General features: G+C 41.3%; 1 protein-coding gene across 2 annotated transcripts in view; it reads left to right on the top strand.

The window, feature by feature from the left end:
• The window catches only part of pde9ac (phosphodiesterase 9ac), a gene marked incomplete at both ends in the record, with an annotated part of 21,272 nt that extends 7,890 nt beyond the window's left edge, over positions 1-13,382 (top strand). Inside the window, 13 exons of one of the 2 annotated variants that reach the window (XM_079514276.1) lie at positions 897-967; positions 2,061-2,148; positions 2,333-2,414; positions 3,550-3,624; positions 4,734-4,820; positions 5,428-5,532; positions 6,233-6,315; positions 8,135-8,291; positions 9,940-10,056; positions 10,302-10,406; positions 10,863-10,991; positions 11,344-11,439; positions 13,329-13,382. In XM_079514276.1, coding sequence (XP_079370402.1) covers positions 897-967; positions 2,061-2,148; positions 2,333-2,414; positions 3,550-3,624; positions 4,734-4,820; positions 5,428-5,532; positions 6,233-6,315; positions 8,135-8,291; positions 9,940-10,056; positions 10,302-10,406; positions 10,863-10,991; positions 11,344-11,439; positions 13,329-13,382 — 1,249 coding nt within the window. The remainder of the gene's footprint in view (positions 1-896; positions 968-2,060; positions 2,149-2,332; positions 2,415-3,549; positions 3,625-4,733; positions 4,821-5,427; positions 5,533-6,232; positions 6,316-8,134; positions 8,292-9,939; positions 10,057-10,301; positions 10,407-10,862; positions 10,992-11,343; positions 11,440-13,328) is intronic. The other variant, XM_079514277.1, reaches the window with a different exon arrangement.
• Positions 13,383-15,968: the final 2,586 nt, after the last annotated feature.

Raw genomic sequence — 15,968 nt, forward strand, 5'->3', positions numbered from 1 at the left:
TGTATAGTCCTCATCCGGAGAGAGAGGACAGGTGGTGAGTCTACTGGAGGTCACTAGTTGTATAGTCCTCATCTGGAGAGAGAGGAGAGGAGAGGTGGTGAGTCTACTGGAGGTCACTAGTTGTATAGTCTGACAGTAGTCTGACAGTACGTCATTCACACCAGAGCCTTTCAAACATGTTGAGTGACAGCAGGCCTCGCCCGCAGTGTACTGCAAGCATTTATACTTGGTCTCAAAAGACCCCGCAAATAGCCGATCTGCTTGTATTGGCTATTTTGTGTGTGACCTTATACTTTGCATACGACCAATAGCTGTGTGCCGATGCATACTGTACCGGTATTACTGTTCTACAGAAACCACATATATACTGTTCTAGTGAAATGCACTACTGCACCTGCCGCTACTTTTAAGCTCACCTATAGGTGACACCTTGGGCGTGTTCGGAAATACCTCACCGGAGCACGCTCGCCTATTAGTTTGCATTGCACAGTGCGCTCAGTGCGCTATTTCCGAACGCGCCCCAAATGTACTCATGTGCATGTGAGGCTATTTACATACCTGCTATACATATAGGCTATACTGCACGTAAACAGTTTGATTATTTAACCTGTTTCTATCCTGTGCTTTTCTCCTTGCTCTTCCTCTATTTCTTTCCACCTGCCCTTTCACGAAAACCAGGAGAACGCATGCAAACATTTAATTTCACCCCCTTCTTTATACCCCTGTAAACCTGTGATGTGTGACAATACATTTGGATTATAAATCAGGCAGCAACAACCGCTAGAGGCAGGTTAGGCGAGAGCCCAGGCTACACGTCGTTCTCTTTGCCACCTGCAGCAGTGTTTATGTGAGCCCATATAAACAAACTGGATAAACAACTCTTTGTCTCCCCACAGAGCATTTCGCATCACTGAGTTGAAGACGGAGGTCACTAACAGGCTAGCCATGCTGGAGAAACGCGTGGAATGTAGGTGTTGTTGTCTCCGCCAGGTCGATAGGCATGGCGAAGACTATGTTTTCGGCCCTGTCCGTCCTTTCGCCCGTGTGTCTGTCTGTCCTTTCGTCCGTCCGTGTGTCTGCGTGTCCATCCTTCCGTCTGTTACCAGAAAATCTCCGGCACCGTTGTCTCGGTCGCTATACGAAACTGTGCACACACAATCCCTACATGCCATACAGCGACGAACCTCTGCTCCACATTTTCCAGAGCGGTCTGTTATAGCGCCACCATGAGGCAGATTTTAGCAAAATACTACTTTTTACATTACTCTTATCCATATATCGCGCAAATCGCTACACAGTATATCCATAGTGATAGTGATTTCATTCTGATTGGCTAAGCTTGGATTCCAAAGTTTGCAGGATATCCGTTTTTAACAAAAAATGCCTCAAATCATGAACAAAGTGTGCGATTTACGTGACATTTTGCACTCACATTCCCACTAGGCTTTACTTTCTGAGTTCATATGAAATAGTACAACCAAGTCAGCTTGTGTCTAAATAACAACATCTTCAGTTTGTCTCAAAAGGATTGTTGTGGGCGTGTGGTGGGAAAAGTACTCACATGTTTTACTTAAGTAAGTAAGTATCAATACTGCAATGTAGAAATACTCCATTACAAGTAAAAGCTCTAAATTTACGTGAGTAAAAGTACAAAAGCATTGATGTCAAATTCAAATGGCCGAAATGTACAGTATAGGCCCTATCTATAGGGCTGAAGTGATTACCGTTTGTTTTGTAATAGTAATCAAAATCTACAAAGTAACTAATAACTAAGTTTTCAAATAAATGTAGTGGAGTAAACGTACAATATTTGCCTCTGAGATGTAGTGGAGTATAAGTAGGAGTAAAAGTACTGGAAATTGGAAATACTAAAAAAAGAAATACTCAAAATTGTGCTTAAGTACAGTACTTAAGTAAGTGCACAGACAGACAGACTGTATGCTCTAGTCAGCACAAGGACTCGGGTTCGGATCCAACCCCTGTCTTGCTCTCTTTCTCTCCCTTATATATTCCCGTCTCTACACTGAAATTAAGCACAAACATGTTGTATATCGTTTCAGTGGAAGGCTTGAAGGTGATAGAGATTGACAAGTGTAAAAATGAACTGAAGAAACTACGAGATGAGATGACCTCCAAGGGTGGCAGCAGGTAAAAATGAAGCAATGTATTTAACTAATTGTTAAGACATCCATGTATTAATCATTTAGACTAGAGAGAGAGAGAGAGAGAGAGAGAGAGAGAGAGAGAGAGAGAGAGAGAGAGAGAGAGAGAGAGAGAGAGAGAGAGAGAGAGAGACCAATGAAAGTTGTGTTTCATTTTCTATCTCCTTCAGAGTAAACTGCCATTGTAAATACAACTACACAGATGATGGTAAAAAGCTCACCCCTAGACGAGATGTTCCCACTTATCCAAAGGTACAGTATTTATTTTGTATTTTACCTTCATGTTAAGTCTCGTTGAGACCAGAAATCTCTTTTACAACAGAGACCTGGACAGAGATATAGACATAGACCAGGTTAGGATGTCCACCAACATATTTGCATTGATTTATATGTCTTATTTTATTTTAACTGATGTTGTGGGGTTTGAGAGGGCGGAAGAGCTTTACTGTACAGTATGTCCTTGTTGATATGTTTTTGTTATATGTTGTTTGGGTTGTTTTCTTGTTGTGTACATGCTTTGAGGACCCCCTCGAAAACGAGATGCGGCTTATCTATCTATATCAATCCAAAATATTGTAAAATGTATTAAATTATTATAAATTATAATTTCAAAATATCTTCAAGAATGTAAACTTTATAAATGAATATCTCTAAGACAAAGACAAAATCTCTAACATTTTGTAAAAGATTTTCAGAAATATTAAGAAAAAAATCCGAGGCGACCGTGTTGCGCCAGTGCAACACTTATGGAATACTTTCATTACCGTAAGCAAGGAAATACTTTTGTTTTGGTCAATTTATTTATTTACTGATTTATTAAGTATAGCCGTGTCTGCCTCGCCTCTGAGATGATCCTGTCGCGGTTATTTCTCAACAACGACCAGCGCGTGGTCAAATCAAGCAATAAAAGAGAAGTCTGCACAACAGCTCTGCTCCACAGTGTTTTAATTATTTAATACACCAACATATAGTGACACAACGTTTCAGCCATGACATCACCTGATAAAGGCAGTTATGGCCAAAACGTTGTGTCACTATCGCTGTTTTAAATAAATAAAACAATGTGGAGCAGAGCTGTTTTGCGGACTTCCTTCTCTTTTACACTGTATCAACCTTTGCCTAGCACCAGCGAGGGATTGGGTGTGCCACAATACACAGGAGGTGTGAGGTTACCTTGTATTTCATGATGGCTGCAGAGGCGTGGTGACCCTCTCGCTGGATCACTGTAACACAACTGGGATTGATACATTAATTTAAGGTGTAGATTATCGCAAGCTTTAGCACATGGTCTATTCAGAAACCAGCCAATCAGAATCAAGTATTTGGGACTAACCATTTTAGAATATCTCTTTTGTAACCACTTTGTCCATGTGCTGTGTGCGTGCAGTACACCTTGTCTCAGGAGACCATCGAGGCGCTGAAGAAGCCAACGTTTGACGTCTGGCACTGGGAACACAATGAGGTTTGTTCATGTCAACCCTATTACCGTAAACCCAGACTGTATGTCCTCACTTCCCCTTCCTGGTCATCCCACACTGGCCCAACAGTTCAAACCCCGTGGATCTTGGGTAGTCAGTGGTGTATAATGTAACTTTGAAGATTTGATTATTAAACACACAAAACAATACATTAACCGCTTCAGCCCTATATTGGCTACATTTCGGCCATTTGAAAATACCCAATGTAGGCTACAAGATCAGAATGTGTCACATCAACCTTTTTTTGGTATTTTCAAAGACTTTAGATTTGAAAACTTGTGATATGGCACATTGTGCATGGTGAGTACTTTCTACTTTTGGTACTTTTAAGTATATTTTGATACCAATACTTCTGTACTTTTACTCAAGTACATTTTTAATTCTGGACTTTTACTTACAGTGTGTTTCTACATTGCAGTATACTTTTACACAAGCAAACATTATTGCACTTTTTCCACCACTGACAAAAACAGTATTGGGATCACTTTGATATCTGATCAGTGATCATAGAATTATTATGATGTTATGCCAATAACAAATACGTTTTTGATTAATCAAATAATATGTTTACCATCCAAAATCCAATTGTGATTCACTCGGATAGGGGTTCAATCTTTGGCAGGCAAGTCAGCCGAGGCTCATACAGTGTTCAAATGCTTTCGCCCAACAGTCTGGACATCATCGGAAGGCCTGAAAAAAGTAGAAAAGAATACAAAATTAAAAAAATGCACTGGAAACCAAATTAGTTAAAGCCTAACTATAACCTACTGCTTGACAGAAATGGAAATTCAAAAATATATTTTAATATGTTTCATTGTTTTCATTAATGTAAATGGAAAGCGGATGACAGTTTCCTGTTACAACAGTAAATGGGGCAGAGTTACATGCAGGCTCTCTTATGGCATTCGGAAATTGTGTAAGAATTAAAATTGGAATGTTGTCAGTAGTAGGCTATAGTAGTCCTCGTTCGAGATAACCAACATCATCGAGCGACAGCAAGTTTAAACGAACGCGTGGCGTATTTTGACAGTTGCAGGAGGTTTTGAGACGTTTATCTGGTGCTGACCATCTCGTTCCTCCATTGTGGCTGCAGATGTTGAGCTGTCTGGAATACATGTACCATGACCTGGGTCTGGTGAAGGAATTCAGCATGAACCCCATCACACTCAAACGCTGGCTGGTAAAGTTACAGTACAGGACGGCTCTGCAGGACGTGTCTGTATGCGGCAACATGCACAGGGAAGGGAAGGGGGGAGGACGGAGGTTACAGATTCATCCAGTTGATGTCTGCTCAAATGGCTTGGACGGGGGAGCTATAGGCCTACAGTATTATGGGTTAACCACTTAACCCAGACCTCATGAGGTTGATTCTACAAATGCCTTCTCACTCAGTAGTTTCTCACACTTTCAAGATTTTTCAAAAATGTTCAAAACTATAGAAGTTGTGGGCTTATCCGCAAAAATCTATTTAAAAGATTGACACCGTAGGGGTGTATACTACATTTAGATTTACTGGTTTTGATGGGGATTTACTGGGGTATATACTAATGGTAGAACTTAAAAAGATTTTTGGAATATACTGTAAATTGTGCATTGTGTGCCCGGATCACACTCACTCACGCACGCACGCACGCACGCACGCACGCACGCACGCACGCACGCACGCACGCACGCACGCACGCACGCACACACACACACACACACACACACACACACACACACACACACACACACACACACACACACACACACACATGTCAGTGAACAATGAATGTGTGTCTCCTAAGTTGGCCATTCAGGAGAACTACCGCAGCAACCCCTTCCACAACTTCCGCCACTGCTTCTGTGTCAGTCAGATGATGTATGGCATGATTAACCTCTGCAACCTGCAGGTGAGGCGTGCGTCCGTGCGTCAGTGTTACTATACTTGTGGGAACCAAATGTCCATAGTCGATTGTCCTGGTCCTCACAAGAGAATTAGTTGTTTTATGGTCGGAAAAAGACTCGCTCGCCACATAAACTGTTAAGGAAGACCCCTTTTTGAGTGCACATAAAGTGCTCTGTGCTCAAATTGAGGTTAACATTAACAAATATTTTGGTCCTTCATCAGTGCTAATAGCTCCCAGGACCGAAATGTTTTAACCTCACTTTGAGAGCTGAGAGCACTTTATGAGCATTCAAAAATAAAAAATAAATTCTATTTTCTTAAGGCTCTGTCTAAGGCGTCTTCCTTAACAGTTTATGTGGCGAGCACGTCTTTTTCTGCCAGTTTTCCTTTGTGTATTTGAGACCACCTGCAGTCAACCCGGAACAACATGCAGTACTACAACATACTTTTGTGTTTTATGGTTAAAAAGTGTTTTTGTAGAGTTTATTCAGGTTGGGGTTAGGATTAGACATTTAGATGTTAGGTTTAGGGATTCTAATTTATAAATAGAGATATCCCTGGCTGATTTACACTTAGCTGCATGCTGGTGTCGTGCACTGAAAAATAGCCAATCTTCATTGTGGGCTTGTAGATGCAAAAAAAAACAAATGCCATTCATAAAATCACTGTCTTAAAATGTTGTTTATGTATGTATTTTCCTGTAGGAGAAGTTGACGTTGCCAGACATGTGCATTCTAATGACAGCTGCAGTGTGTCACGATCTGGACCACCCTGGCTACAACAACACGTAAGAGTGTCTCCATCTCCTCAACAAGTTGGGTCTGAGGGGCTTGTTATTGGGTCTGGGGGGCCAAAACAGTGTACACTCTCACGGTTACAGACCTGTAAAGGTCCATTTGGAACCCCCTCAAGGAACCCTGAGGGTCCCTGAACCCCACTTTGAGAACCACTGCTCTAAGCACAGCACTTTGATCACTTTTCATTCACAAATAAATGAATAAAATAGCTGTATACAGCTTCAATCAAAATTAGTTATTTTGATTGTTAACAAGATTGTAGGTATAGTATTTGTTTGTTCTAAGAGAAAGTGATATGGAGTATCATTTTGCACTTCATCATTAATCTAATTAGTAATCACAATGTTCTTGTTGATTGATGCCTTATATGTGGCTTTTTACTGTGTTTCCTTGATTTTCATGTAGTCTCTTGTGCCCTTGAGCCCTGTGTACTAACTCAAATCGCGTCACACCGTGACACGTTATTGATTATGTTGAATAATTGTGATTAGTCGATGATGTTATAATTGGGACAGACCTACCGTAATCAACAATCCTATGTGGCTCACGTGAACAATTTGTAGCTTCATTGTAGGGAACTGGATGCCTGTGGGCGTGGCCTAATGCATGTCAAACTGGGGGTCCTCCAATTTAAAAAGGTTGAGAACCACTGGTTTAAAACAACTCCAGTAACCCTGCATCCCCTGACCTTGACCTGAGGGTCAAGGCATTTTATACCAGGGTACATACATTTTCTCCAAGGTTAGCCTACACTTTTTAAATCGACCTGTCCCTAAAGTCCTGCTATAGTTTTTGCACAGCACATGTACACGCCGGGGAAGGAGCTCTCTATATTTAGACGAATGCAACGGGGCCATTGGGCATCTCTTTGTACGGGTGTTGAGAGACACATCGCTACAGATGTCCAAGCATGGCTTGTGCAATATATAATTGTCATTGAGATGTGGAGCTGCTGTTCGGGTGTGGAAAGAATGACGACTTATTCTATGCATGTTGGGGGTTGTTTTCCGCAGTACCTTCTCACCACATGAGGTTTATTTTATGCATGTTGAGGTGTGGTTTACATCAGTAGCCTATACCTTCTCACCACATCAGGTGATGTTTAAAAGAAAGATCTTTATTTGTGGCTTGAATGGCTTCACGCATTCATTAGATTATTCGATGGAAACTTTACTTTCTCTTCATCCATCTGTCCATTGATCCATCCATCCATCCATCCATCCATCCATCCATCCATCCATCCATCCATCCATGCATCCATCCATCCATCCATCCATCCATCCACCCATCCATGCATCTATGCATCCATCTATGCATCCATGCATCCATATATGCATCTATCCATCCATGCATCCATCTATGCATCCATCCATCATCCATGCATCTACACATCCACGCATCCATCTATGCATCTATGCATCCATCTATGCATCCATGCATCCATCTATGCATCCATGCATCCATCTATGCATCTATCCATCCATGCATCCATCTATGCATCTATGCATCCATGCATCAATCTATGCATCCATGCATCCATCTATGCATCCATGCATTTACGCATCTATGCATTTATGCATCTATGTATCCATGCATCCATCCATGCATCTATCCATCCATGCATCCATCTATGCATATATGCATCCATGCATCCATCTATGCATACATGCATCCATCTATGCATCCATGCATCCATCTATGCATCCATGCATTTACGCATCTATGCATTTATGCATCTATGTATCCATGCATCCATCCATGCATCTGCATCCATCTATGCATCCATGCATCCATCTATGCATCCATCAGATACCAGATCAATGCGCGCACAGAGCTGGCAGTGCGTTACAACGACATCTCTCCCCTGGAGAACCATCACTGTGCCGTGGCCTTCCAGATCCTCGCGCTGCCGGAGTGCAACATCTTCGCCAACGTGGAGCCTGAGGCCTTCATGCTCATACGACAAGTAAGCTCCAGTTAGGACTGGTGACATTTTTTTTTCTTTGTCATTTTTCTTGTTTTTTAAATATTTTCTGACCTCAATTGCACCCAAAAAACCTGAACTTTGAACATTGAGGCCTCATTCACACGTATCAAACACCAATCAAGCAAATGTTTTTTTGTTTTTTTAGGCCACCACAATGCTTTTCCAATGGGAGTCACATGGTTTGATTTGCTTGATTGCTTTTTGTTTGATTGCTGATTGCTGGTGGTGTTCTGCCCCTCCCCCCCCCCCCCCCCCCCCATCAAACAAAAATGTTTGGTCAAACCATGTGACTCCCATTGGAAAAGCATTGTGGTGGCCTAAAAAAACAAAAAAACAACCAAACCATTTGCTTGATTGGTGTTTGATACGTGAGGCCTCAGTGGATTTTCTGTGCTATTCTCTGTGCATGCTATGATTTGCCTGTGGACGGTGATGTCACGGTCCACAAATCCCACCCTTCACCTCCCTGTCCCTCCCCTATGCTGGGGGGGGCAGAGCAGGGGTGATGGCTAAAATAAGGCGTTTTTCCATTGCATCTGAAGAAGCTTTAGAACACAGAGAGAAAAAACACCTGGCATGGCATACTGGAGTGGATTTTTCTTTTAAAACCTTTCAATACACTTTTGAAGGACCATGACAAAGACTTTAAATGTTGAAAAATAATGCGGATTGTACAATTTTCTAAATGCATATTATGATCATTAAAACATGACTTTAAACTAGGGAAGGTCTTCTAAAGTAATAAAATCAAGTGTAACATCCGAACAAAACCTCATTCACCTGAATGGAGTAAATGTGCAGCCAGCAGGAAGGGAAATAGCAACATCTGCTGGGCCACTAATGGATACCGCCTATTTTTCGGATGTCTTGTTCATCGTTAAGGCCTAATGGTAATTGCAGGGAAGTGTGTTCTTGTGTGAGCTAGCAATTTCCATTTTGAGGTATTTGTACTTTACTTGAATATTTCCAATTTCCAATACTTTTACTTCTACTCTCTAACTAACTAATAAACTAATACTAGTTACTTTGTAGATTCTGATTATTATTACAAAACATACATTAACCACTTCATCCATATACATTTTGGCCATTTGAAAATAGCTGATCTACAAGCTCACAATGCGCCATAATGCGACGCATTGTGACTGTGAGCTTATAGATCGGCTATTTTCAAAAGATTATTATTATTATTTTTGGGGCTTTTTGCCTTTATTGATAGATTACAGTAGTTTGACAGGAAAGGGGGAGAGAGATGGGGGGAAAGACACGCAGCAAAGGTCGTCGGGATCGGGACTCGAACCCACGACACGCTGTCAGGCTCGATTACCAGCCTAGGTGCCTGGACCGCTCGGCCGGCCAAGGCTTCAAAAGATGCTTATTGAAAACTTTAAATGGGACATTCTGCACCATGAGTATTTTTACTTTTGGTACTTTAATTACATTTTGAAGACAATACTCTTGTACTTTTATTCAAGTACATTTTGAATTCCGGACTTTTACTTAGTAACAGATTATAGTAAATAAATTGAGTACTTTTTCCACCATTGTCAATTTCAAGAGCTCTCCCCTGCTGCCTGGAGCCATTTACATGACTTTGAGAGTGGCGCTTTTGTCCTCTGGCATGCAGGCAATCATCACCCTGATCCTGGCCACGGACATGGCCCGTCACGGGGAGATACTGGACTCCTTCAAGCGCAAAGTGGAAGACGTCTTTGACTTCACCAACGAGGAGCACCTCACATGTGTACGTTCTAGGGGTGTAACAATACATGTTAACAGCGATACGATATATATCACGATACATGGTTGACGACACGATACATGGAGGACATTGGTTAATTCATGGCGATACGATACGATTCAATGATTTAAAATCGATACAGTAACTAAATGGTAAATGGTGCATTTATATAGCATATTATATGTGCGTGTGTGTCCAGATCTGCTGATTGCCCAGTTTCTCCTTTCAATAACACCTGTGTGTTTCAGCTAAAGATGGTGTTGATCAAGTGCTGTGACATCTCTAATGAAGTGCGACCAACGGAGGTGGCAGAGCCCTGGGTGGACTGTCTGCTGGAGGAATACTTCATACAGGTGATGTTCACATCACTCCTTAAAGGGGAGTCCCAGACCAGCCATTTTCTTACCGTAATATGATATATCCATTGATAACTGGAAGTAGCGGGAAATAAGAGAGAGAGAGAGTGAGAGACAGTGAGAGAGAGTGAGAGAGAGAGAGAGAGAGAGAGAGTCTATTCAGAGTCTCAACAATGGCAATCTGGGAACCCATTGGCAAAACAAAGGAAAAACTGTGCCCTCTTTTCAACAGTTAGACAACATTCTGTGGGGAAATATATCCACAGAGAAAGGGCGAGGATTTTTCTTTTAATCTTATAATAATTAAAAACAAAATGTAGTTAAATAAATAAATAAATAAATAAAGGGGGTACATATTTACTTGCGACCCTTAACAATTGGTCCGCAATGGGTCCTGAACCACTGTTTGGGGAAATATAAAAATCTAATACTTTTCTCCGCTGTGTCTTCCAGAGTGACAGAGAGAAGACAGAGGGTTTGCCAGTGGCTCCTTTCATGGACAGAGACAAAGTCACCAAGCCCACTGCTCAGATTGGATTCATCAAATTTGTCCTCATTCCAATGTTTGAGTCTGTCATGAAGGTAGGAACGTACGTATGCGAGTGAGTGAGTGCATGCATGTTTAACCGTCGCTTCATTGTTGTTGTAGCCTATATGTTGTCCAAACACAGTGGTGTAAAGTAACTAAGTACATTTGCTTAAGTACAATTCTGAGCTATTTGTACTTTACTTCCAATTTCAAATACTTTTACTTCTACGTACATCTCGGATCAAAATATTGTACATTTTCTCCACTACATTTATTTGACAACTTTAGTTACTAGTTGCTTTGTAGAGTTTGATTATTATTACAAAACATACATTAACCACATTTCGGCCATTTGAAAATAGCCTCTACAAGCTCTACCTTTTTTCCACTCACTGGTCCAAACAGCTGTTCCCTCAGATCGAGGAAATCATGGTTCAACCGCTGAGGGACTCTCGTGACCACTACGAAGAGCTGAAACAGATCGATGACGCCATGACAGAGGTATAGAACCTCTATTCTAGATACCTTCTAACTTTATCGCTGACATGACAGAGGTATAGAACCTCTATTCTAACCTTCTATTTAGTTATCGCTAACATGACAGAGTTATAGAGCGTCGCAGTTCTGCCCCCTTTCAGAACGACGGGGGCACCGGAAGAGAATTTTCCATTCATTTTTCCATAGATGTTTCAGAAAGCATTTATTTAAAGACCTTTAAAAGGGTCCTACAACATGAAATTCAACTTTTCAGCTGGTGTTTTTTTGCGCTCCCCTCCCCTTTGCGTTTTCTATCACCACAAATACGCAATTTTGAACAATCAGGCTTTCTCAGGAACAGCCCAGTTGGCTTTGTCCGAGGCTTAAAGGTCTTTAAATAAATACTTTCTGAAACGACTGGAAAAATTAATGGGAAATTCTCTTCCGGTGCCCTCGTCATTCTGAAAAGGGGTGGGACTGCGATGCTCTATAGAGCACCGAAGTCTGACGGCGATATCGCTAGAGGGCGCTATGTAGGGGGATCTTAGATTGCCTCATAAAAGAACTGTGTTTGAAAAATAAACAAATCATCCAGGCCGTTTCATGAAGAATCAACTGACTGAGACCCCTTTTCCACCAGTTGGTTCCCAATGGGAACCGGTTCAGTTCTAATGGTCCATGAGCCAGAGCTCCAAAATTGGAACGTTAATTATGAATTGAGTGGGCAAAACTATACCTACATTATATTGTTTATAGAATCAATATAAGTAAATAAATATATGATAAGCCTTCCAGAGTAGTAGCTTTTTCATATTTAATTTTGTTTGCATATTTTCCTATATATTGCCTCATTTGCATATTACACATTTTAAATTTTGTAATACAATAAATCATTGTCTTCGTGTAAGTAATCAACTGGGGAAGTTTCATGGTGATAACAATCTAATATAGGTATGGTTTTGCACACTCAAATCATAATTAATGTTCCAATTTTGGAGCTCTGGCTCATGAACTAAGAAGAACCAAAAATAACTGAACTGGTTCCCATTAGGAACCAACCGGTGGGAAAAGTGGTCTGAGAGAAAACGCTAATGTTACTGCTGCTGAATTAGTTACATGTTCACTAGAAACGGACCAAAGTATCAAATATGAGGTAAACGATACAGAGACACCTCTCCGACAATATCACCAGGACAGTATGTTTATTTTTGGACCACAATTCTTATATGAGACAGTTTTAAGATGACCCCATTATTCTCCATATAGAGAAAAAGGTCTGCGAACCCCTTGGAACCATGGGGGATGAGCGAGTGACGCCAGGACTTCGGCGCTCTATAGAACTTCTATCCTAGATACCTTCCATTTAGTTATCCCTGTCTTCTTTTATTTTATTTTATGTGTATTGTGTCGGTTAAAGGAGTAGTTCATCCAAAAAAAAAACTAAAAAAAACCTATCAATTACACACACCATTAAGCCTTGAAATCATGGAGAAGTTTTTGTCGCATTACTGAGCCAATAATGAATGAGCGGGTCATCATCGATCAGTAGGAGACTCTTTGACACTCCGCTGGTCATCAAATTATTGGCTCGGAAACGTGACCAAAACAAACAACAAATCTCCATGAATTCAAGGCTGTAATGGATAGAAAATAAGTCATTTTGTGGGTGAACTACTCCGTTAAGTTACACGCAACTAAATCAGGAAATAACTACAACCCCAAACGCTAAGTCCTCACAATAGGCTAATGCAAGTAGTAAAGTACACACACACACAAACAAACACACACGCACGCACGCACGCACGCACAGACACACACACGCACACATGCACGCACACATGCACGTCCACACATACACACGCGCACGCACATACACAAGCACTCACTAACATAAAGGTGTGTTTTTGTTCAACGAGGGACGGAAGGCAAAAGCAGAGAATATGTCGTTAGGTGTGAAGAAGAAGTAAGAGCTGCTGTGAGTCACAGACAGTGGAGTCAGTGTAAATGTGTAAGTAACAGGGACAGGCTTGCTGTGACTCCTATTGTGTTTGTGTGTTAAGTATGTAGGCTACTAATAAACTGACAGCTTGACTGCTGTGACTCTAGAGTAGCAAGTGGACTGACTTAGCCTCGTGTAGCCAACCTTCATCTGCCTTTGCCATGCATATTGCCCCAGGCAGATACAGTCTTGCCCCTCTCAATTGTGGGAGGACTTCACGGCCAAAGTGGTGACGAGCCAACCAGATTCATCTGGAACCAGGCTATAACCAACCAGAGCCCAGCATGCAAATATGGGGCGGGACATTGCATAAAAAAATCGAATACTGAGAGGGACGAGACTAATATCCACACAGTGATATTAGAATCGCTACACGAGGCTAGGACTGACTCGCTCTCTGCTTCTAATCTATAACTGTATAAAGCTCTGTTCACACCTCACAGCCAGTCATTCTCAAATAAATAAATAAATGAATGAATGAATGAATGAATGAATGAATGAATAATCCCCATAACAAATATAAGAGTGTACAAGTGGAACCAAATGGATCAATTTGTACAGAGTCCTTGATGTGTAAGGGTCCCTTTGGAACCTCCTGGACCCGACTTTGAGAACAATACCTCCAAGCATTAATTTCAGTGTTGGCAAGACAGAATTCGATTCATGCATTCATTATATTGTCTTCGCATTTCCCCCATCAGTTAAACATAAAATACATTGGGTCTCCTGTAGCCTACTGCTAACTAATGTCTACAAGCTCTGAATCCAGAAGTTTTGGCTACCTGCTGGCAACCACCCCACCAAACTCATCCTTTAACTAAACATCTGTAATGTAAGGCCTTAACGCGGCTATTTTGAATTTGGGTCATCCCGCAGTGCAGTCCTCACGTTGGGCCCTCAACTTAATTGGGCCCCTTCCCTACTTCCTTTCCTTCACAGGTGTTACGGACGATACTAATGAATGCTCAGCTGTTCCATTCTGGTCAAACAGAGTCAGGGTGCTGCTATTGTGCGACATGCGTGTTTGCTCACCGGAAACACTCTGCTACAGTGCTACCCAAGTGTCCTTGTGTGTAACTCACTACACTGAGAGTGTACAAATGGAAACAAATAAACCGGTCCATTTGGTTCCGTTCCATTTGTACACTCTCAGAGTTATGGGCCTTGAAATTAAAAGCTTTGAGAACCACTACACAGTGCACACTAAATGGAACAGAGCCTTAATTTGTATCATCGGTAACACCTGAGAAGGAAGTATAGGGAAGCGGCCCGGAAGTAGGAAGTGTGTATAGCTAATCTCCGGCACCGTTAACCTGGTCGGTGCCAAATTTTGCACGCACACTCCCTGGAGGCCAACGATGAACTTCTGCCCCAAAATGTCCAGAACGGCCTGTTATAGCGCCACCAGGAGGCAGACTTTTGATTTTTTTTTTATATTACTCCTCCAGATTCTGTCCAAAAATCCCGCAAATCGTTACACACTATCTCTATAGTCATGTGTTCAAGACGGATCTGTCCGATATTTCAGATTCCATCCTAATTGGCTAACATTGGCTTTCAAAGTTTGCAGGATTGGCCCGTTTTGAACAAAAAACCTCAAATCATGAACGGAGCATGCAATTTACGTGAATTCTTTCATGGACTTTCCTACTAGGCTGAGCAATATATCCCACCCTTTTCACATTGGCCTGTTATAGCGCCACCAACAGGTGGATTTTTGCAAAACACATTTTTGGAACAAAATGCCTCAAATCATCCAATTGCCATCCAAGGCGTATAAGAAGAAATGGCACCCTTTTCACATTGGCCTATTATAGCGGCCTATATAGCCCCACCTGGCCTGGTGGAGACCTGTGCCCCGAGGGGCACTTTTTCTAGTTATCGCTGCAACAATGTCTGAGGAACCAGAATAAAATAAATATAACTTTTATGCACCTGTACACTATGTGACAATAAATAATGCCTTGAACCTTGACAAACAAGACATTTAGGTTTTATGGTTATTTAGCCATGTGGGCTTCTATTTCTTCTACATTTCCCCACTTATTTTGCAGTGAAAGAGGTTAATGTGACATTCTCTGCTCATGCTTAATCTCTGCTTCTCCTTGTGCTGCTTTTGAAGTTCATCTTCCTCAAAGTAGAATGAAGTTGCGACTTAACTCAGATCATGGGGGTCATAGTTTTGACATCTCCACAATAATGAGATTAGGATTAGGAGAGTGGGAAGTTAATCCTGACTCAGTACCAAAGGGTACCTCAATTCTGGAAAGCGATTTGTTTCCCCACAATGAACAACTATGATCAAAGGACATTCATACAAGCCAGCAGTGGTGGACAAAGTGCTCAATAGTAACACCAGTACTTGAGTCGTATAGTTACTCCTGGTCAAATATTATTCAACTGCAAGTGAAAGCTGCTGTGGTCAGATTTGCACTTGAGTTAAAGTAATAGAAAGCTTGTTAATAATAATAATAATACGTACTTTAGTATTCAAAATGTACATGTTTTTTTCAATACTTAAGTATTCAAAAGTACAAATTACTACTAAGTGAAA

This window comes from Electrona antarctica (genome assembly GCF_951216825.1).
Source record: "Electrona antarctica genome assembly, chromosome: 11".
Lineage (NCBI taxonomy): Eukaryota > Metazoa > Chordata > Actinopteri > Myctophiformes > Myctophidae > Electrona > Electrona antarctica.